At 28.9% G+C, this 22,388-nt stretch overlaps 1 protein-coding gene across 1 annotated transcript; it reads left to right on the forward strand.

Moving 5' to 3' along the window:
• The first annotated feature begins 600 nt into the window (after positions 1-600).
• Positions 601-21,908, forward strand: LOC130677435 (uncharacterized). Its single transcript, XM_057484198.1, has 7 exons — positions 601-1,174; positions 1,479-1,663; positions 8,492-8,701; positions 8,780-9,156; positions 11,435-11,797; positions 13,583-14,344; positions 21,054-21,908. Exons 1-7 carry the CDS (start codon positions 1,050-1,052, stop codon positions 21,819-21,821), a joined length of 2,790 nt encoding a protein of 929 aa, XP_057340181.1. The 5' UTR covers positions 601-1,049; the 3' UTR covers positions 21,822-21,908.
• Positions 21,909-22,388: the final 480 nt, after the last annotated feature.

Below are 22,388 nucleotides of genomic sequence, written 5' to 3' on the forward strand. Positions count from 1 at the left end.
TATTACAAAATAATTTTTAATTAAATATAATTGTTATTAAGACTCTTTTAGTTCACTTTGTTTTTAAATAAACGTTTATAATAAAATAAAATTAATCTAACCTATTGTGTTTATATTTATGTAGTACACCGGCGTATCACTGGTTTAACCAGTGAATTTCACTGGTTCAACCAGTGAGCCAAGCGATCATCTTAGTTCACTGGTTGAATCAGTGAATTTCACTGGTTGAACCAGTGACCGCTTGATTCACTGGTTGAACCAGTGGATTTCACTGGAGAATCAGTGGATTTCACTGGAAAATCAGTGAAATTTCACTGGTTCATTTTAAGAGAGAAGTAAACGTCATTTGCTGTCCCTTAAAGGGCAGAAACTGAGCCACTTACCTTATAGTCGAACATTACTGTTAATAATTTTTACATTTCAGTTAGCAGATTAATTTATTCCGGTTTAGATCGAAGGGTTATTTTTAGTGGTTGAGAATCAGTAAAATTTGAGACAAAAGTGAATAACATTTCATTCAAAATTCAAATATTAAAAGTTATATATACGACCACAAACGTCACCACAATCGCGATGGTCAAACATTTTTTCAAATAGTCTGCTGACGGTCTTCTGACCATGATTGTATAACGGCTAAAGTTTCCAGTCAAATTGCTTCAGTTATCCAGCGCCTTAAGGATTCGAGCATTATTACCATTATTACCAGACTATACATCTATAATATACAATCTCTGTCAATAAACAAACACAAGTTATATTATTTCTCTCAGACCAAAAAATAATTAAAAATTATAATTATTTCTAACAACTAACATTATTTATTTTTAAAAATGGTTTGTGTATTAATATATATGTGAGCACATATTATTCATGACAATAAAAAAAAGTTACTTTAAGAAAAATATTTTTCGTCAAAGTTACAAATGATTTTCAAACGTACATAACCGTTACAAAAGACACGATTCTCAAGTATAATTATTATTGAAGATGGTGGTGATCAATGAAAATTAAATTTAAATAAATAATTATTTGAAGTATATTTAATAAAAATGGAAGATTTTAATGATGCTGTTGATGGTAAACTTGCTTCGCGAATGCGACAAGTTAATCCAGAACAATTTTATACTCTTGTCAAGATGCATCTGTCATTTGAATTAGATATTAATACGGATGAGTGCGTTACATTTTTATTTATTATTTTTTTTTTTTTTTTGAAAATAATTCATGATAGTAAAGTTAGCAAACATTTGAAATTAAAAAAAATTTTTCTTAACAGATAAATAATGAAAAAAAAATATTTCTAAAAAAATGCACATGTCGTAAATTTCATAAACTATACGGGCAATTTTCCAAAATATTTTTTTTAATGTTTATTTTTTTGTTAAAAAAAATCAAAAAATTTTTAAATGTCTGCTAACTTTATTGTCATAAATAATTCTATTTGCATACTTTCTTATCTGTTTTTTTGCCATTTATAGCAATGATCCGGTAATGGAGAAGGCTAAGCTAAAAAAATGGGGCTTGTTAAACTTTTCAAAAAAACCGAAATCAATGATGAATTTACAACAACAAAAAGGCAATGCTAGTTATGAAGGTACTGTATTAAGTTCAGAAGGAATTAATCAAGTCAAACTGCTGATGGAATATCTATCTAAAGAACAATGTAAGTAACTTTAATTATAAATACATTATTGTAAATTATGCGAGCAGATAATATTGGAAACCGATGTAATTTAACGATCCTGAAGTTAGCAGACAATTAAAAATTTTTGGATTTTATTTTGAACATTTAAATTTCAAAAAAAAAAAAAAAATCAAAAAATGCACACGTCGAAAATTTAAAAAACTACAGGTGCAATTTTTTCAAAATTTTTTTTTTTATAATTTACTGTCTAAAATAAAATCCAAAAATTATTAGACGTCGGCTAACTTCAGGATCATTGTAATTTATGATACTGAAGTTAGCCGACGTCTAATGATTTTTTGTTTTTCTTTTTAACGATAAATTATAATATAAAAACAAAAATATTTGGAAAAATTGCACCTATAGTTTTTTAAATTTTCTACATGTGCATATTTTTATATTTTATTTTTTTGCAATTGATTCGTTTAAAAAAAAAAAATCCGAAATTGTTAATTGTCTGTTAACTTCAGGATCATTATAATTTTGATGTTTGGAAATTTTTTTTTTTTTTTTTTTTGAAGAAAATTAACAGTAAAATCTTCAATGAATAATTATCACAAGAACATTTATAAATAATTACAGAAATTAAAAAACCATGCACTGTTTTTCATAAAATCGTATACGAATTCGTATTGATTTAACTCAGTTTTGTATTATACTGACAATGTGATGAAAAAAAATGGTGAAATGGATATAAAACTGACAATTTTTATTTGTTTTAAATAAACAAATTCAATATTACTAGAAAAAAAATCTGAAAACCGCCTGACCCTGCGGCCCAGCCCCAAAACTTCCCGCTGTTTTCGATTTCAGAGAGCTCGTAAACATTATTAGGAAATTTTTGAGCTCTTCGAGCTCAAAAATTTGTTAGACCGGTAACACATACCTTCACTGAAAAATTATAATTTTTGTCCGACGATATCTTTGGATGGAATGAACCGATTTGAACATATGAAAGATATCGTCGGACAAAAAAATGTTTACACACTAGACCGGTTCAAAAAAATCGACTATTTTTTTTTTTTTCAAAACCCGCAGTGAAATATCTTCCTAGTCATAAAAGAAGGAGCCTGTGGAAACGGGAGTTCTTAATATCGATTTTGAAAGGTCGCTCATCGTAAATTTCTATTTTACGTTTAAATAACATGGGAAAAAAAATTTTTTATTTTTTTATTTTTCTAGCTCGGCATTCGCACGTCATATAAATGAGTCCATAGCATATTCTTGTAGAGAATTTAACGCTCTACAAAAAAGGTCTCTTATCATTTTTTGATAAATCCATCCATTCGAAAGTTATCGGAGCTGGAAATCCAATCTATAATAAATTTCCAGATCTTTTTACTTTTCCAGCAAAACTATCAGACTAATAAAAAAATGTCATAGAATCTTTTTTATAGACAATTTTATTCCCTAAAAATTATTTGTAATAAAGTTCATTCAAATTCCGCATTGTTTTCTAGTTATTTTCGTTTTAATCTTAAGTTCTCAGAATAAAGTAGAAGACTATTATTTTTACGAGCTTGGCATTAAAATGAAAATAACTAGAAAACAATGCGGTATTTTAAAGAACTTCATTGGAAATAATTTGTAGGGAATAAAATTGTCTATAAAAAAGATTCTATGACATTTTTTTATTAGTCTGATAGTTTTGCTGGAAAAGTAAAAAAATCTGGAAATTTATTATAGATTGGACTTCGAGCTCCGATAACTTTCGAATAGATGGATTTATCAAAAAATGATAAGAGACCTTTTTTGTAGAGCGTTAAATTCTCTACAAGAATATGCTATGGACTCATTTATATGACGTGCGAATGCCGAGCTAGAAAAATAAAAAAATAAAAAATTTTTTTTCCCATGTTATTTAAAGGTAAAATAGAAATTTACGATGAGCGACCTTTCAAAATCGATATTAAGAACTCCCATTTCCACAGGCTCCTTTTTTCATGACTAGGAAGATATTTCACTGCGGGTTTTGAAAAAAAAAATAGTCGATTTTTTTGAACCGGTCTATTACACACATACACATACACACGGACGTCCTTCCGGGAATGGTCAGAATAGCTTCCTAAGACCTCAAAACGTCGACATCTGATGAAAACTCGATTTTCGAAAATCGGATCGAAACTAATAACTTCCAATTTTTGAAAATTTGCAATTTTCTTAGCGGGAAGTTAAAAATCTTAGAAAATGCTTACGAAATAGGTTATAAAATTTCGGTGTTAATATTTTCAAATAATTCTTTTTAATCATATGTAGTTTGCTTGGATAAATAAAAAAATTGTCATCAATTTTTAATTAGTATCAAAAGTTACTGAGAAATGCACTTTATTTGTTCTTTGACAAAACTTAATAAATAAAATTTGACTGCCAAATATTTTTATAAAACCATACCTATTATTTTATTATTACTTCACTCAGAAAATTAATTAACTGTGTTTATTATGCTAAATTTTTAATTTCATTTATCTAGAATGATTGGAACGTTTTTCAATGCAAAGTTAGTTAGTGTTATAATTTTTTTTAATATAATTAATAATTATTGGATGATAACTTCTGCAATAAATTTCGTAACAGTTACTATCAGGACGGTAACAATTACCATCAGGATGATAACAGTTTCTATCAAGGATGGTAATTAATATTATTGATTGCAATGAAAAAATTAACCAAAAATTCAATAATTTTCAAGTACTGCTGCAAAATTGTAAATTTTCGAATACAAACATGATGACAAACATACTTAAGTTTTATTTATAAAATTTTTACAAGAAAATGACAATTTTTTAAAAGTTAAAATGCAAGTATTAAAATTATTTATATTACAAACTCTTCATTGGCGTACTAGCCCTATTTTAGTTTTACTTTAAAATTGTAAACAAATATTTTCTATTCAAATCCATAATTGAGTAATGTACATTTTATTGTTTAAAATTTTGAAATAAGTTACCGTACAGTCGTCTAGATCAGCGTAAAATAAAAATTTCCAAGCGAGAGAGCTTCTGTCAATATCTTTGAATGATTGAGTATGTTCATTAAAATAAGAATCATTCAAGTACTAAGTAATAAATAAAATTTGGTCATTATTAACATTTAGTATTTTTTGAACCTTGTAACTATTGTAATTTCGGATGGTAACTGTTACCATCTAGGTTATAAATATAACTATTTAGAATAATGATAATAATAATAATAATAATAATTAACTCTAGTTAACATACAGGATTGTAACAATTACTATAAATATGGTGAATATTACAATCTAGATGATTTATACAATCATCTTGATAATATTCACTACTATCGGATTGATGGAAGAAATTTTACCATAACTAGATAGTAGACTGGGCCAAAAAAATCGACTATTTTTTTTTTTTTTCGATACTGTGAAAATATTATTCCTGATGACAAAAAAAAATTATTGTGCAAGTTTGAGCTCTTAATATTGATATTAAGAGGTGTATCGTTACGACGTTTAGTTTTTTGACAGAAATTTCATTTTTTACCCAAAACTTGTAAATCATCCATCTGAAAAATTTGAGCAATGTATATTCTCAAAGGAAATTGAATTCCCTACAAAAAATCTCTCTTAGTAAATTGACGTAAAACGAGCTGTTTTCTTGTAACCGTGCCTTAAACATTGATTTGTTTTTTAAGTTGTTTGTTTCTATTTTGGATTTTTGTAACTACTAGAAATATTGAAATTTCTTTTAATCAAGATACATATTCTTTAAGGAAATTTAATGCTCTACAAAAAAGGTCTCTTAACATTTTTTGCTAAATTCACTCCTTCGAAAGTTATTCAGGTTATTAAAGTTTTGACTCATTTTCAACCTTGAATAACTTTCGAAGGAGTGAATTTAGCAAAAAATGTTAAGAGACCTTTTTTGTAGAGCATTAAATTTCCTTAAAGAATATGTATCTTGATTGAAAAAAATTTCAATATTTCTAGTAGTTACAAAAATCCAAAATAGAAACAAACAATTTAAAAAACAAATCAATGTTTAAGGCACGGTTACAAGAAAACGGCTCGTTTTACGTCAATTTACTAAGAGAGATTTTTTGTAGGGAATTCAATTTCCTTTAAGAATATACATTGCTCAAATTTTTCAGATTGATGATTCACAAGTTTTGGGTAAAAAATGAAATTTCTGTCAAAAAACTATAAGTCGTAACGATACACCTTTTAATATCAATATTAAAAGCTCAAACTTGCACAATTTTTTTTTGTCATCAGGAATAATATTTTCACAGTATCGAAAAAAAAAAAAAATAGTCGATTTTTTTGGCCCAGTCTACTAGATAGTCGTTTCTATTATTTAATTTTCTGAGTGTTAATTGCTTTTAAGTACCAACTACAGTAAGAGGAAAAAGTTGCATGAATATATCGAAAAGATTACTGAGAAAGATTTTTTTATTGAAAATTACTATGATAGTTTAAGTAACTGTAGGATGACTTATAATTTGTTAAATTAGTTTTGAAAAATAATAAATAAATAAAAATTGAAAACTTAGAAAAACTTGTCAGTTTTGAATCCTCATATTTCGTTACAGATCAGTAAAATTAACAATATAAAAAAATTACTTTAATGTCACTAAACAACTATTTCGTAAAAGTAAAGTTTTCTCAATTTATCTCATAGAGGTATTTTTTTTCAATAACCAGAAAATTTATGCTTTCTAATTTCCCGTTTTGAGAAATAGAACTTTTTCAATAAGAGAACTTATTGGTCTCAGTACAATTCTTGAAACTCGAGTTTTCAAGAGGTGGTGTTCCGAGATTTAAAGAATCATATATGAACATTTTTGAATTGATATCACAGAGAGAAAGAAAGTGTATGCACAGAAAAAACAGATATCTTGAGTCAAGATATTTTTGAAGACAAACGTTTTCGGGAACAAAGTCAAGATTTTCTTGAGCCAAGAGAATTTGTCTTGGTTGGAGAAGATTTCTACTTTATCTGAGAAAATTTAGGTCTCCAAAAAAATTTTCTTGAATCAAGAATATTTATCATCAGTCGAGAATTTTTTTTTTTGTGTGTGTATGTGTAATTCAAAGATTTGTTTTACGATGTCTTAAGGCCATTCTCAGACAGTTCCCCCCACTTTTTACAAATTTTCAATGACTTTCAACTGTCACAAGCGTATCAAATTTTTATCAATTAATTAAAAAAAAATTAAAGCATTAATTGAAAAAAGGACAACGTAGTCGTAATTTCGTTGAGATATAGAATTTAAAAAAAATTACTTACAGTTGATGTCAATCGGGAGTTAAACGAAATTTGGAAAATAAATTTCAGTAAAATCGTCATGTCAATTTTATAATTCGAATTTTTAAATTTTGTTGGCTAAAATTTTGTTTTCATTCCATAATGCAAAACTTTATATGATTGAGTTCTAGCAAATTCTATAAGAGGATGTGCCATCTATTCTCTTTCTCACACACATGGAACGGAACTGTCCTTGTTGCACTTACATTAGCAAATGGAAATTTCAAATGAGCCGTTCTCAGATATAAACTGCAATTTCCGAACGAGAAACATTTCATTCAATAAATAATAAGTTTACGCATCGAATGACATATTTTGTTTAATAATTTGGGTCTTTACCTGTGAAAACGGTTCATTTGAAAATCACCTGGTACACTCTCTTAATAGCGATTTCTGAGTAAATATGATGTACAAGTGTGTAAATCATAATATTTTGTAAAATAATTTAAATACGACCAAATAACGTAACATTATTCGAAAAAAATGATTTTACAATGATTCATAAATCTTATAAAGTATACAAACTTTTTTAAAATTTTTGGAAATAGGCTAACAACACCATTAGTGGATCAGTTAAGCGAATTTCGAAGTTTCAATAATGAATTTAATTATAAAAAACTGAGATGTAAAATTAAAAAAATTTTAGTTAAGTTTCAAAAATTCCAACTTCTCATTTATATAGTTTACCAAATAAAGTACTTATTGTCCTACTGTCAGTGGGTATACAGCCGTTGGTCTCGTTACCCTATAAACAATGATATAATTGAATATAATACAAATCAGAAAATCAATCATTTATTTGATATCTTTAATTTTTTCAAGTTCATTTGTGTCTAAATAAATACAATCAACCACGACTTCAAGTGCGTAATACGGCATAGTGGATTACAGACCGGACTTTGGATTCAAAGCTGCCGGGACTCGAGCCTACGAGTCAGTGTTGTTTCTTTTTTTTATTTTTTCGTGATAAAAATTGTGGATACACCATGAAACCATGAACTCACCGTGGAAAAACTGAAAATTCATGGCAAAAAAACCGTCAAGCCATCGGAAAACATTTTAAATTCACGGTGGAAATCGCTAAAAACCACTGTCGAGCTACTGTGGAACCACTTTTAAAATGCAGTGGAAACGCGGTCGGAATATAGTGGCGTGACTGCACAAAGAATACCGTGGTTCCATTGCATCACAACCACGTTCCCACAGTCGTTCCACGTCGGTTCAAGAGTGTTTCCAACGTGTCTACACCGTGGCGCTAAAATCGCAAGAGTTTCACTTTTAAAACAAAAATATTGGTTACTAAACTCTGATCTCCCTTTTTCAAATTCTTTTTATACTATACAATAAATTTTTGATTCGCATGCATAAAAGATGATCAAATCATAATTTATTTTACTACACATTGAAATTATTCATAGTATTATAGTTATTTCTAGTATTATAATAATTTATTAATAAGCTATCTGATAAATTACACACCTTTTTGGGTTTGACACTTTAAGTTATTAACGTTCTGTTATTTAATTTGATAATTTTTAAGGTATTAATCAAGAGGGAATATTCCGGAGAACAGGAAAATTAAAACGTCAACAAGATTTAAAGTCACTTCTTTACCAAGGTCATCCACTGAATCTCGACGATGGTATCTACAGTGTCCACGATTGTGCTTCCGTATTAAAGAGTTTCCTAGCGGAACTATCCGAACCGTTATTAACAGAATCACATTATCCAGTTCATTGTCAATTAGCTGGTAGATATTAATGACATTTATAATTATGTTTCAATTTAATTATTAAACAATTATTCAAATAATGTTGAAAAATTACAGAATTGTGTAACTCAGACTCAACTATAATCGACTCCAGACTTTTGAATTCGATTCAATTGCTTTTATTACTATTGCCATCAAATAATCGGATTTTATTAAAACACCTGCTTAATCTTCTTAATCAAACAGCTACATATGAAAGCAGCAATAAAATGAACTGTGATACATTAGCAACCCTCTTTACTCCGCACTTGATGTGCCCCAGAAAATTATCGCCTGAAGCACTGCATATCAATTCACAGCATTTATCATGCTTAGTGGCATTTATGATAAAAAAAGGAGAAGAATTATTTGAGATACCTGTTAAATTAGCAACTGATATACGAGCGTACTGGGTTGAACAGGAAAGAAAATTACTGAGTCCCAACAACAAAGATGTACATTAAATTATTTAAATTTCTTAGCAATAATCTGACATAATGCACAAACCAAAAAAATTAAAGGATATTTTTTTCTTAAAAAAAAAGTTACAAAATTTTGAAGCTGTAATTTAAGTTTGAATTTTCGCATCGAAATTAAAATCGATGCTCTTTATTCGGGATGTTTGAAAATTTATAACTCGGATCCAAGCTCGATACCCAACTTTTCAGGGCTTTTTAGGGATATAACAGAGCAACTTTCCTGAAAATTTGATGCAAATCGAAGTTCCGAGAAAAAAGTAATAGCTATCTAAATAGCGATTTTTGAAAAATTGATCGGCTTTGGGTGGCCGTATATAAACGAAATCGAAGCAATTAACGAAAATTACGGTAGATATCAACAGAATACACCTGCACAAAAAATATCAGCTGTTATTTGTCCTTCTACTCTGAAAACTGTAAATTTGAGAGGATTTTCAAAAAAGGGAAAATTTTGCTAATTCAGTGGTTTAGTTGGAAGCTCCCAGTTAGGGGGGGGGGGTTAAATTATTTTTTTTTTTATTTTTTTTCTGAATGAACAATATGTCGAGAATATTGTGTACAAATTTTAAATCAATCCGAGTAAAACTAACGGAGTTACAGCGTTTCAAATAACCGGCCGTGATACCTAATTTTTATACCTGCCCGACCTGCCCCTACATACCCCTAGTAGAAATCAGCTGAAATTTTCTTTGTTCTTCCGAATTCCTTTCTCCGGCTGTGTGTCTTTCAAAGGATGTAAACTGATGACTCAATATAAGTATAAAAATTCATATTCTATTATTGATAGTTTATTTAAAATTTTCACGAAAAAAAAACTTTAAATGGATTTTCCCGAAAACGTTATTTTTAAAGTCCGTGAACATCATAACTCAAAATGTACTGAACCGATCCTTTTGAAAATTTGAACATTACTTCTTCACATAAATCAACAGGTAACCACGAAGAGTTTTTTTTTGTTTTTCATTTTTTTCTATTTTTTAATAACAAATTAACCGCGATTTTTTGAGCTAAAATCGCGTTTTTCACTTCCAAGTGCTGCAAAAAATCGAAAAAAAAAAAAAAAACTTCGTGGTTACCTCGAGAAATACATCAACTTTAAAATGCATATCAATTTTTTTTTCCGATGATCCGGTAATGAGTTATGATGTTCACCGCAAAACGGCTTTTTTTCGAGGCGCCTCCGGAGATTCAACGTCACCGGCTTATTAATCAATATTTTTCGTTGAAAATTGTTTCTGATATTCTTTAAAAGTTGTACAATAATATGTGATTAAGTTTCATGAAATGATATTACTCATCTCGCCGGGAAAAAATCACAAAAATACGCTTTTTTTTCGCCTTTAAAACCCTACCCCCCCCCCCTTAAGTAAGCCGGATATTAGTTTAGAGCAGATATTAATTTTTTTCTTGAAAATAGAGTGTACACAGAGAAAAATTCCGCCGTAAAAGTCTCTCTAAGTTATATAGAAGCTGAGATATAAATTTTGAAAAATAATCAAAAAATTTACTTTTCGAATTTCAAAAAATTCTCCAATGACCGGATTTAGGGGTATTGAGCTCAAATTTTAAGGATCAACTTCTTTTCTAACCTACTTTCGAGAAAAAAAATCGGCGTCCAAATCGGTGATTCACGTGCGCACACTTTCGTCGAAAAGTAATGGATCTGCCCATATATATATAATATAAGAGATCGTACGAAGAATATTGCTTTTTTTAATAAATTTAGTTTAAAAATATCAACCAATTTAAGTATGTTTTTTCACAATCGGAAGAGTTTTTTAAGTTTAATATTTCGCTAAATTTACAGTTTAATTTAATCGTAGTTTACCAAAAATTCCGAACGTAAAATTCTATAAAATTTTAAATTACGTTTTTTTTTTTTAGCTCAGAGAGCTCAAAAACTTATGCCGTTTACTGCGTGCTCCGGAAAAGGGCAGTAAGCACTTACTGCCTTTTTATCTTACTAATGTTAATTTAACACTCGTTAAATAGATAAGCAGTGAGTGACGTTACTGTCTTTTTCCTAAGCACAGCAGTACCGTGTGATCGAGCTTTTTGAGCTTAAAGATTGCAGGTATTTTCAGGGTTAGCCTATGGGGGTTAACCTTTTTCCAGGTGTTTTATTTCGATACGACTTTTTTAACTCATGTTATAGCTTCGAAAAAATTTTTAATTTTTTTAAGGAAAAAAAAATTATTCTTTAATTTTTTTTATGTGTATATAATTAAATTGTAAATACTTTTCTTTTTGACAGTTGAATGAATCGATGTCCGACACAACAGGTACAGCGCATACAGTATTCAGTTTTGTTGATCATAAATTAACAGCGAAAGCTAATTCGACTGAAGACACACAAGCAGCATTAGCACAGTTGTATGCTCATATACAGGCAATGCCTGAATCAGCTAAAAAACGTCGTTTGGTAAAACAATTTAATAAGGAAAATGGACAAGGTACACCACGTCATATTAAACAACAAATACGCACAAAAAGTCTTGGTGACTCTATAAAAAAACATATTTTTCAAAAAAAAATATTGGGCAATAAAAAATTAATTGATATTAATATTGGGTGTAATATAAGTAGATCGAGTAGTGAAGAAAATTTACAATTCGACGTAAGTATTATTATAATTATTTTCCTTTTTAACATTCAGGCCTCTGGGTAGTGAAGTGGCTAACACACAAAAACTTGAAAATTAAATTATGAAAAATCAATGAGTATATTAATTCCATAACTTCGTTCACAAGCAAATTTAAACCAAAAATTCGAGGAGATTTTCCTAAAAATGTAGTTGAAGACATAAGGTAAGGAGCCCAGTTTCTGACCTTTTTAGAGTGCCGGTTGGGGTTATACTATAATAATTAATATTAGATTTAATTTAATGAGGAAAATAATAATTCTATCGACTATTTTATGATTTGTTAAATAATGTCATGCGTGTAAAATAATTATTTCAATTGAATTAATAATTTAAATTGACGTTTTAAAAATTTACATTCAGAGACTTAGTTTCTGACCCTCTGAATTTTTTAGGTCGCAGTTTCTGACCCTCACAGTGGCCTTTTTTCTGACCCTTAAATTACACAAACCACGATTAGGTTATGAAGTACTTACCAAGTTTCAATAAACTAAAACTATTATTTAGATAAATAAATGAAATATTTCTTATTGCAAAAACATAATTTTTCAACATTTAAAATATAAATGATTAAAGTCACTTTAGCTAGCGCCTGTTCTCATTATTTTTCATCGTAGCTCGTCTTTTTTTTTAAACTCTTGAATAAAAAAACAATAAAAAAATTAATTTTGTCATAATAAAAATATTATTCATCTAAAAGAGTCATAACAATTTTAATACTATCGAAATTAACATTATTTTCACAATAATTTTATCACTCCAAGAATACGTACTTTCAAGATCTAATTATGATTTTTCATTTTTAAAAATGAATATTAAATGTTAATTTATCACTGTATTGTGAATAATAGTAGAAAATAATTTAAGAAAATTCTAAATATTGCTATTTTTACATTTTATAGACATGTAATCAAACAGATAACCTGGCTCGCATTAAGTTATAATTTTAGGGTCAACAATTCCACCATACCTTTAAAAGTGAGCCTAGTTATTGACCCTCAAATTTCAACAACAAAACTCATTTTAATATGTTTTATAAATGTATTAAAATAAATTTCAATTAAATATTGATCTATCCATCTCTTTTTAGTTAAATTTTTTTACTTACATGATAATTAGTGCACAGATTCAATCGTCGTACCTCCTAACGTAAACTGTTTAGACTCTACTTAATAAATGGCTTTCCCAGCTACTTATGGCTAAAATATTTGTTTTTATTCAGTTAATATTTTCTATGTTTTTTAAATTGCCATTAATTGGGCTCAGAATAAATTACAATAAATTACGAAAAAATTGACTTTTTTTTTTAAGTTATAGTTTTTTTGGTAAGTAGGAAAAAAGTTGAAAAGATCAGAAACTGGGCCTTTTACCTTAGTTTTATGAGAATCTCTTCGAACTACTGATTTTAATTCACTTGTGAACCAGACTACTATTGTACTTATATTGCATAATATCACTATAAGTTTCATAATAGTACAAATGATTTCTTATTGTTTAATAATTATTAGTGCAGATAATCGTAAAGAAAATAACAAAACTTTTTTGAATTAATCGATCTATTACTCATTCATCTTCACCATCATAACAGAGAACAAATAATTTCCTCAGGTATATTTTCTCAGTTTTATAACATTTAATTCAATAATCTTGAATTACGAGCAATTGTAGTTAGCTCACTTCACTATCCGTTGATTCATTAAAAATAATAAACCGCATGGAAATGTTTGATTAATTAATTTGCTTGTTTGCTTGGCTTAATAGAAATATAGTAATAAAAAGTCAATGCTGTCAACGCAAAAATTATTAAGTAAATCAGATGACGAACTTAGTACTGATAGTTTTATATCAATGGAGAGTGATAACCTTATTCATTCAAAGTGTATAAGTAATAGAACCGGCTGTATTATTACACCAATTAGTGAACGTAAAGAAAAAAAAGGAATGCGTCTTTTAGACTTTGATGATAATGAGAATGATCCTAGTCCATGTTCAAAGTCGGCTACGAATGATCCACAAGATTTACTAAATGAGTTGAAGTCTTCCGAAAATATTAATAAGAAATCTGATATATCTATTGAAAAATTTGATGATTTAATAGAAACAGAGAAACGGCATTTAATAGATATTACGAATAAAGTTCGTCGTCACAGTAGTGAGCCAAAAGATATATTTTCATCCCAGTTCGATGATGGAAGTGCTTCAGCCTCAATATCTAGTAAATCGGATTCAATTTTGCATGTTAAAATTTCACCGAGAAAAGAAATGTTAACAACACAAGGTTTACTGGACAATGCAGAAACGACTACTAGTCATTGTAAAAATATAAATAAAATGAGACACAGTGCGTCGCCCAAAATAAAAACTAAAAATTGGCTAGGACATAGTGCGGCATACACGTCAACGCCATCAGATTTATTACGTCGTAATTTACCTCATGATTATGGATTAACTCCTATAACTAATAACGATAAAAGCATGAGTCCTATTACACAAAGTGCGACTAAAATGACTAAAGCTATGCAGGTATGCATGATTAGATTTTATATTATAGTTTTAAAAATAATTCAAGGTTTGATTCATTTATTGCCCAAGTCTAAAAAGTTATTGCTCTTCATTCACTTTCAACTCGAAAGACATTATTATAAATATGTTCTTCACCTCTTAAAGTTTAAAAATACTATTGGTAAAATTGACGTTTTCGATTTCTTCAGAATCAAAAGTATGACACACACACACACACACACACACACACACACACACACACACACACACACACACACACACACACACACACACACACACACACACACACACACACACACACATATATATATATATATACAACACGCGCATGTGTGTATATTAGGGTGTCCGTTATTTCGCAAATTAGATTTTTTTACTTAGCCATGATCCTAGACAGCATTCAAGTCAGAATGACTGCTTTACGACGTATTTTTGAAGGAGTCTTCAAGAAGTCTTATAATGACTTCTTAAAGGTGTCATTTTTAAGAACTCTTAATTAAGAGTTCTTGAAGACTCCATAAATAAGACGTCAGTTTTGTGACGTCTTAATGTATTCTTTTTTGAACTTTTTTGAAGTCAAAATTAGGAACTCCTTAAGACGTCATGATAAGTTCATTCTAAAGTCTTATTTGCGGAGTCAGAAAAAAGAACTCTTTGAGAACTCTTTTTAAAAACGTCTTACTGAGTTCGCTAGGTGGCGCATTCGACATCTTGAGAACTTCTTAAAGACTTCTTTAACATGTTTTTAAGACGTCCAAATCATAAATAGGAACTCATTCAGAACTCATCAAGACGTCATTTTGCTATCTGGGATATAGATCATTTATTTGTGATCCAAAAATAATAAAAAAGCTGATTCCAATGCCGTTTAACGCTGCCTAAATAATGATACTTTTCCATTTTAGTTCAGTGAGAAAAATTTTATTACTCGCTTGAATATAAGTGTACAACTAATACATATTTCTGTAGGAAATTTATCGCTCTTCAATAAAGAGCTCTTTTGATTTTTCCGTGAATCCAACCATTTAAGAGATATTGAAGGTCAAAGTTTGATTTGTTTAAAAAAAATGGAGTTTTTGTTTGAAGTTTGATTACTCTCTACCACATAGACATAGAATTAAACGCTATGAACTTACTGGTAGGAAATTTATCGCTCTTCAAAAAAGATTTCTTACACTTTTTTCATAAATCCAACGATTTAAGTGATATCGAAGCTTAAAATTGATATATTTGAACAATAATGTTTTTCGGTTGAAATTATATAACTCTTCAGCAAAGAGATAAATACCTAGGCTCTTAACAACTTCTTGCCGGAAATTTACCGCTCTACAAAAAAAGTTTTTTATACTTTTTCGATAAACTCAACCGTTTAAGAGATATTTAAGCTCTAAATTGAAAAAAAAATCACAAACCAACTCAAAATTTCGCTCTGATGATATAGAAAATTCTTTTTATTTTGAGCGCAATTATCTCTTAAACGGTTGAGTTTATCGAAAAAGTCTAATAAACTTTTTTTGTAGAGCGGTAAATTTCCGAGAAAAAATTGTTATAAGCTCAAGTATTTATCTCTTTGCTGAAGAGTTATAGAATTTTAATCGAAAATCGTTATTTTTCAAATATATCAACTTTGAGCTTCGATATTACTTAAATGGTTGGATATACGAAAAAAGTGTAATAAACCATTTTTGAAGAGCGATAAATTTCCTACCAGAAATTTCATAGCGCTAAATATATGTTAATGTGTAGAGCCAGGAAGTTTGCCCTGCTAAAAATAGCGCTAAAAAAATTTTTATAACGACAAATTTAATTTTCAAATTGAATCGAATTCAAAGAGAAAACAAAAGAACGATCTACATTAAAAACAATTTTAAATATTAATAGTATATTTATAAGAAATAACTTAGAATTCCTCCAGTCAAATATAAAATACAAGGGGAACCAATTAATTTTTTATAGAAAAAAAACTAGACAAATCACGATTGAATATAAATCTCAGCAAGGAATAAAAATCGAAGAACAGAATTTTTTTTTATTGAAAAAAAAGCTGACTAGGTCTAAGTTTCACAGCTCGACCTCTTGGTACTCCAGCTCGTTCGAACAACTACAATAAATTTTTTTTTGCTGTTATTTAAAAAAAAAATAAAAATACCAGCACACTTGGTCCAAGTTTGACGGCTCGACCTCTTGGTACCCCAGCTTGTCCGTCCAACTACTCCAATTTTTTTTTGTTTTTTTTTTATTTGGAGGAAGAACCAGTCTTGCTCGCGATATTGCTAGCAATCTTGCTCGTGATCTTACTGGCAATCGTGCTCGTGATCTTGCTGACAATCTTGCTCGCGATCTTGCCGGCAATCTCGCCAGTAAGATTACGAACACGATTGCGAACAAGACTGTCAGCAAGATCACGAGCAAGATTGCTAACAAGATCGCGAGCAAAACTGGTTTTTCCTCCAAAAAAAAAACATAAAAAAAAAATTGGAGTAGTTGGACGAACAAGCTGGAGTACTAAGCGGTCGAGCTGTCAATCTTAGACCGAGTCAACGGGTTTTTTTTTTTTTTTAAAAGCAAAAAAAATTGGAGTAATTGATCGAACAAGCCGGAGTTCCAAGAGGTCGAGCTGTCAAACTTGGACCGAGTCCACTGGTTTTCCCTATAAAATAAAAAAAACATAAAATAAAAACTCTTATAAATATACTATTAATATTTAAAATTGTTTTCAATGTAAATCGTTCTTTTGTTTTCTCTTTAAATTCGATTTAATTTAAAAATTAAATGAGCCAATAAAAATTGTCGTTATAAAAATTTTTTTAGCGCTATTTTTAGCAGAGCAAACTTCCTGGCTCTATTAATGTGTTAAAGAATAATAAAATTTTAAACAAAAACGCCAATTTTTTTAAATGAATCAAACTTTGACCTTCAATATCTGTTAAATGGTTGGATTCACGAAAAAAACATCCCTCTTTAGAAAATCTCATAGAATCTGGTAGATTCTCATAATTTCCCATAAAGAGTTTATAAGAATGAATAAGTTCTATGAAAAGTGCTATAGATAAGTATTAGGGTGATTGAAAAAACAAACAAATTTTTTTTTTTCTTCCAAACAGGTTCAAAAGTTTCGTATAGATAAAAAAAGACGCCTGTGAAAATTAGAGCTCTTAATATTAATATTAAGGTAGTCCGCATTGCACTTTTTGATTTTCCATAAGAATAACATGGGAAAAATTTTTTTTATGTCTTCTGATTTTTATAAGTAGCTAACGGTTAGTCATAGGAATAATTGGCAGGCTAGTTTGGTAGGGAATTGAATGCTCTACAAAAAAAGATTCCTATCATTTTTTGAGGAATCGCTTTGTTCAAAAGTTATTTGAGGTTGAAGTCGAATTCATATTAAATTTTAAGATTTTCTTACTTTTCCGGCGAAACTATCAGACCTATTACAAAATATTATTGGACCTTTTTTGTAGACAATTTTATTCCCTAGAAGTTATTTCCAATAAAGTTTTTTCGAATTCCGCATTGTTTTCTAGTTATTTTCATTTTAATGTTATGCTCATAAAAAAAATAGTCTTCTGATCGATTTTAAGAGCTTGACATTAAAATGAAAATAACTAGAAAACAATGCGGAAATCAAAAAAACTTTGTTTAGTATAACTTCTAGGGAATAAAATTGTCTACAAAAAAGGTCCAATGATATTTTGTAATAGGTCTGATAGTTTCGCCGGAAAAGTAAGAAAATCTTAAAATTTAATATGAATTCGACTTCAACCTCAAATAACTTTTGAACAAAGCGATTCCTCAAAAAATGATAGGAATCTTTTTTTGTAGAGCATTCAATTCCCTACAAAAATATGCCTGCCAATTATTCCTATGACAAATCGTTAGCTACTTATAAAAATCAGAAGACATAAAACAAATTTTTTCCATGTTATTCTTATGGGAAATAGAAAAGTGCTATGCGGGCAATGTTAATATTAATATTAAGAGCTCTAATTTTCACAGGCGTCTTTTTTTATCTATACAAAACTTTTGAACCTGTTTGGAAGAAAAAAAAAATTTGTTTGTTTTTCGAATCACCATAATAAGTATAGAGCCTTATACATACAGCTACAAGAATCTATCGGATTTTTTAAGCAGGGATGAGACTTTTTTTGAAGAGAGGTAAGTTTTCTACAGAAATATGTATTAGTTATGGCTGTACAATAGGGCGTTTCAAAAAAAACAAAATTTTTTTTTTTTCTCGGAACCAGGCTCAAAAGTTTCATTTAGATGCCAAAATAGGCCTCTGAAAATATGAGCCCTTAATATTAATATTAAGGTTGTCCGCATCGAACTTTTCGATTTCCCATAAGAATAACATAGGAAAAAAATTTTTTTTTCTTCTGATTTTTGAAACTAATGAACCATAAATTGCATTGTAATGTCCATCAAATATTCTTGTAGAGAATTAAACGCTCTACAAAAAAAGTCTCGTATCATTTTTTGATAAATCCATCTGTTGAGTTCTCAAAATCGATTAGAAGACTATAATTTTTATGAGCCTCGCATTAAAATGAAAATAACTAGAAAACAATGCGGAATTTGAATGAACTTAATTGAAAATAATTTGTAGGGAATAAAATTGTCTACAAAAAAGGTCTTATGTTATTTTTTGATAAGTCTGATAGTTTTGCTAGAAAAGTAAAAATATCTCGAAATTCACTGTAGATTTGACTTCCAGCTCCAATAGCTTTCGAACAGATGGATTTATCAAAAAATGATAAGAGACTTTTTTTGTAGAGCGTTTAATTTTCAACATAAATATTTGATGGACATTACAATGCAATTTATAGTTCATTAGTTTCAAAAATCAGAAGAAAAAAAAATTTTTTTCTTGTGTTATTTTTATGGGAAATCGAAAAGTGCGATGCGGACAACCTTAATATTAATATTAAGGGCTCATATTTTCAGAGGCCTACTTTTGCATCCAAACGAAACTTTTGAGCCTGGTTTTGAGAAAAAAAAAAAATTCTTGTTTTTTTTAAAACGCCCTACTGTACACTCATTTTCAAACGAGTAATAAAATTTTTCTCATTGATCTAAAATGGGAAAGTATCATTACTTAGGCAGGATTAAACGGCATTAGAATAAGCTTTGTTATTTTTTTTTATTATTTTTGAATCACACATTAATGAATTATATTTGGCCAAGTAATAAAATCTAATTTGGGAAATAACGGACACCCTAGTGTATATGTATAAAATTTAAAGAAAAATCTGAAAAACAGTTGACTTTACGGGCCGGCCTCAAAATTCCTTGCCTTTACACTCCTTGAGCTCGAAAACGTTATTGTGAATACATTTTCGAGCTCGTAAATGCTATTTTAATTTTTTTTTTTTTTTTGAGCTCACCGAGAAATGAATGTAAATAATCAAAGTAGTGTGAACGAAATTTTGAATTAGATCATAACTTCGAAGTATGAAATATCCGAAAAAAATTCAGAGAACAGTACTTTGTAAATACTTTGTTGACAATGTTTTCTGAACTAACAAACCGATTACAGTAAATTATGCAATGATTAAAAAAAACCGTGAATATGATCTCCAATAATTATTGAAATATTTAGTACATTATCGTGTAAGGTATCTAGAGATACACTGATAGAAAATTTATATTGACTCAAGAAATATTTTCTTGAGCCAAGAATTTATTTCTGAAGAAAACCAATTGTCTTACTTGAAGAAATTCTTGTCTTGATTTAGATTTTTTTGGCTCTATAGATTTTGTATCTTCGATGGATAACTCTCGTGTCTTGACCCGAAACTATATTATCTTCAATCGATACTATCGAATTCTTCAAGCAAGACCACTTGTCTTCAACTAAAAATGTCGTATTATTATTTTAAGAACTTTAAATTTTTGGTTCAAGTAATAATTCCTTAATAGAAGATGTTTTTAAAGTAATGAAAAAAAAAATTTTTTTTTAAATAAATTTCTACTTTAACATATCTGAAGTAAATGAATGTAGTCCTAAAAAATCACTTTAAAACTTTTTATTTTTAAAATAAAAAAAAAAGTTTTTTTTCAAGCTGAGTAAATTGATATCTTGATTTAAAAATCGCGCCATTCTCGAAACGAGTCGGTAATGTCTTAAACCTACATTTTGTCTATCTTAATCCAAGAGCAAGAAATTCTTGAGCGAAATATGTCAGAATTTTGTTTCAAAACAAAAAAGGCTTCATCGAAAAATCAAATTCTCAAACAAAGAATTTTTTATCTCTATCCGAGAATTTCAATTTTTTGGTTCAAGGATTTATTTCTTGAATTAAAACAATTAAAAATTTTGAAACAAGAACCACATTTTGAAGAAAAAATTTTTCTTGAATCAAGATAGTTTTTCTATCAGTGTAGAAAAGTAAATGATTACTTTTTTTTTTTTTGGCATCGATATCTGTTGAACGAATTAAGCAATTTGAATGGATCTTGAAGATCAGTCTTCTTATCGATATTCAAAAATCAGATTTGAGCCTTGATAAATCCTTTCAATAAAAAGTTATGACTAGAAAATTTTTTCATAATTTTTTTCAATCATTCGATAATTTTCGACGAAGTTATCAAAGATTGTATTACTGTAACCTCAAAGAAATTTTTATTTATGGATTTCCATGACTTGATTACTAAAAACGTCTGCTTTATTAGTAATTCTTTTTTGATTTTAATTAATTATTTATAGGAGACAATGATGACACCAAGATCAAGGAAGCCAGTAATGATATTATCTGGAACAAATATCTGTAATCTTTCAAATGTGAACAAAGCTGATGGCCAATGTGATCCTGCTAATCAATTAAAAGTTGTTAATATTGATATCGACGGTGACGGCAGTAGTGATTCAATAAATCAAAAGTCACTGATATTAAAAACAGGTAGTATTGACAGTAAGAAAGTGCCTTCTGATGAAAATTTAGAAAAATATATAGATCCTCGACGTCCGACTATTGCAGAACTGAATGTAACTGATTTAAATGATGATTTTATTAAGACAGAACCAAGTTGTATGTCAATAACTAGTACTTTTAGAGAATATTTATTATCTCGAAGTGTTTTAACAGCAAGTCCAGTAGATTTAAGCTTTACATCACGTACAGACGATTATGAACAATCAGAGTCCGACTTAAATGTACTAGAAGAAAATGGGTTGTCTGATAGTTTATTACATTGTTTAGACGGTAATATTCCAAGTTCTGATACATCTGGAGTAGTTTCTGGTAGTACTAATAATAGTTTTAATAACTCAACGGAAAAAATACAAGATGGTAATCCATCACCCCGAAAACGTGGTACGAGTTTGCAACGTAATGACTCGAAACGTTTAATCAAACGTTGTGAACAACTGGACGAATCACAAGAAGATGATAATAATGTGATGATAAGTCCAGATAATGAAATAACTATTAATTCAATTAATTTGAAAGACACTTTTCAAGAAACTTCATTTTAGATTTAATTGTAGCCATTATATTTTCTATACTTAATTTGTAGGTAACGGCAATCAATAATTAACTAATAAATTTTTTTATTACTTTAATTTGATGAAAATTTTACTTTTTTAACATGAAAGATTTTTTCCTCATTTTATTCTAATTGTACAAGATTTAATTTAAAAACAACAGAAATAAATTAATTAATAAATAAAAAACACAGTAACTGACAAAAAGAAAATTTTTTAAATGTGCATCGAATCATGTTCACAAGACTCCACTGGAATTAAAAATACTAAAAAATCAATTTCGAAAAATTTGTCCCGTACTGTGTTTTGAAATTGGGCAGCCAAACTTCTTCCACAGCGTGTAGTTGAACATGTGCATGAACATAGCTTCTGGTTATACAACTGTTTGATTTCTTAAAGTCCGCTAATCCGATGTCCAACGCTAAGGATTTAAAATCACTTTCCAAAATGATGTAATCGTAACACTCCTGAAGATCGTGCAAAAGTTTTACAGCTGCTGAACCTTGACATCCTGAAGAATGTGTAAATAGCTTTCATAAACGTTTATGTATCTTCTGT

Source organism: Microplitis mediator, chromosome 11 (genome assembly GCF_029852145.1).
Source record: "Microplitis mediator isolate UGA2020A chromosome 11, iyMicMedi2.1, whole genome shotgun sequence".
In the NCBI taxonomy this organism is placed as follows: domain Eukaryota; kingdom Metazoa; phylum Arthropoda; class Insecta; order Hymenoptera; family Braconidae; genus Microplitis; species Microplitis mediator.

Excerpts from the sequence above, each read along its gene's own strand:
- LOC130677435 (XM_057484198.1), top strand. The coding sequence starts at position 1,050 with ATGGAAGATTTTAATGATGCTGTTGATGGTAAACTTGCTTCGCGAATG. Across the intron at positions 8,702-8,779 it reads AGTTCATTGTCAATTAGCTG|AATTGTGTAACTCAGACTCA; the intron begins GTAGATATTAAT and ends GAAAAATTACAG. Across the intron at positions 11,798-13,582 it reads AAGAAAATTTACAATTCGAC|AAATATAGTAATAAAAAGTC; the intron begins GTAAGTATTATT and ends TTGGCTTAATAG.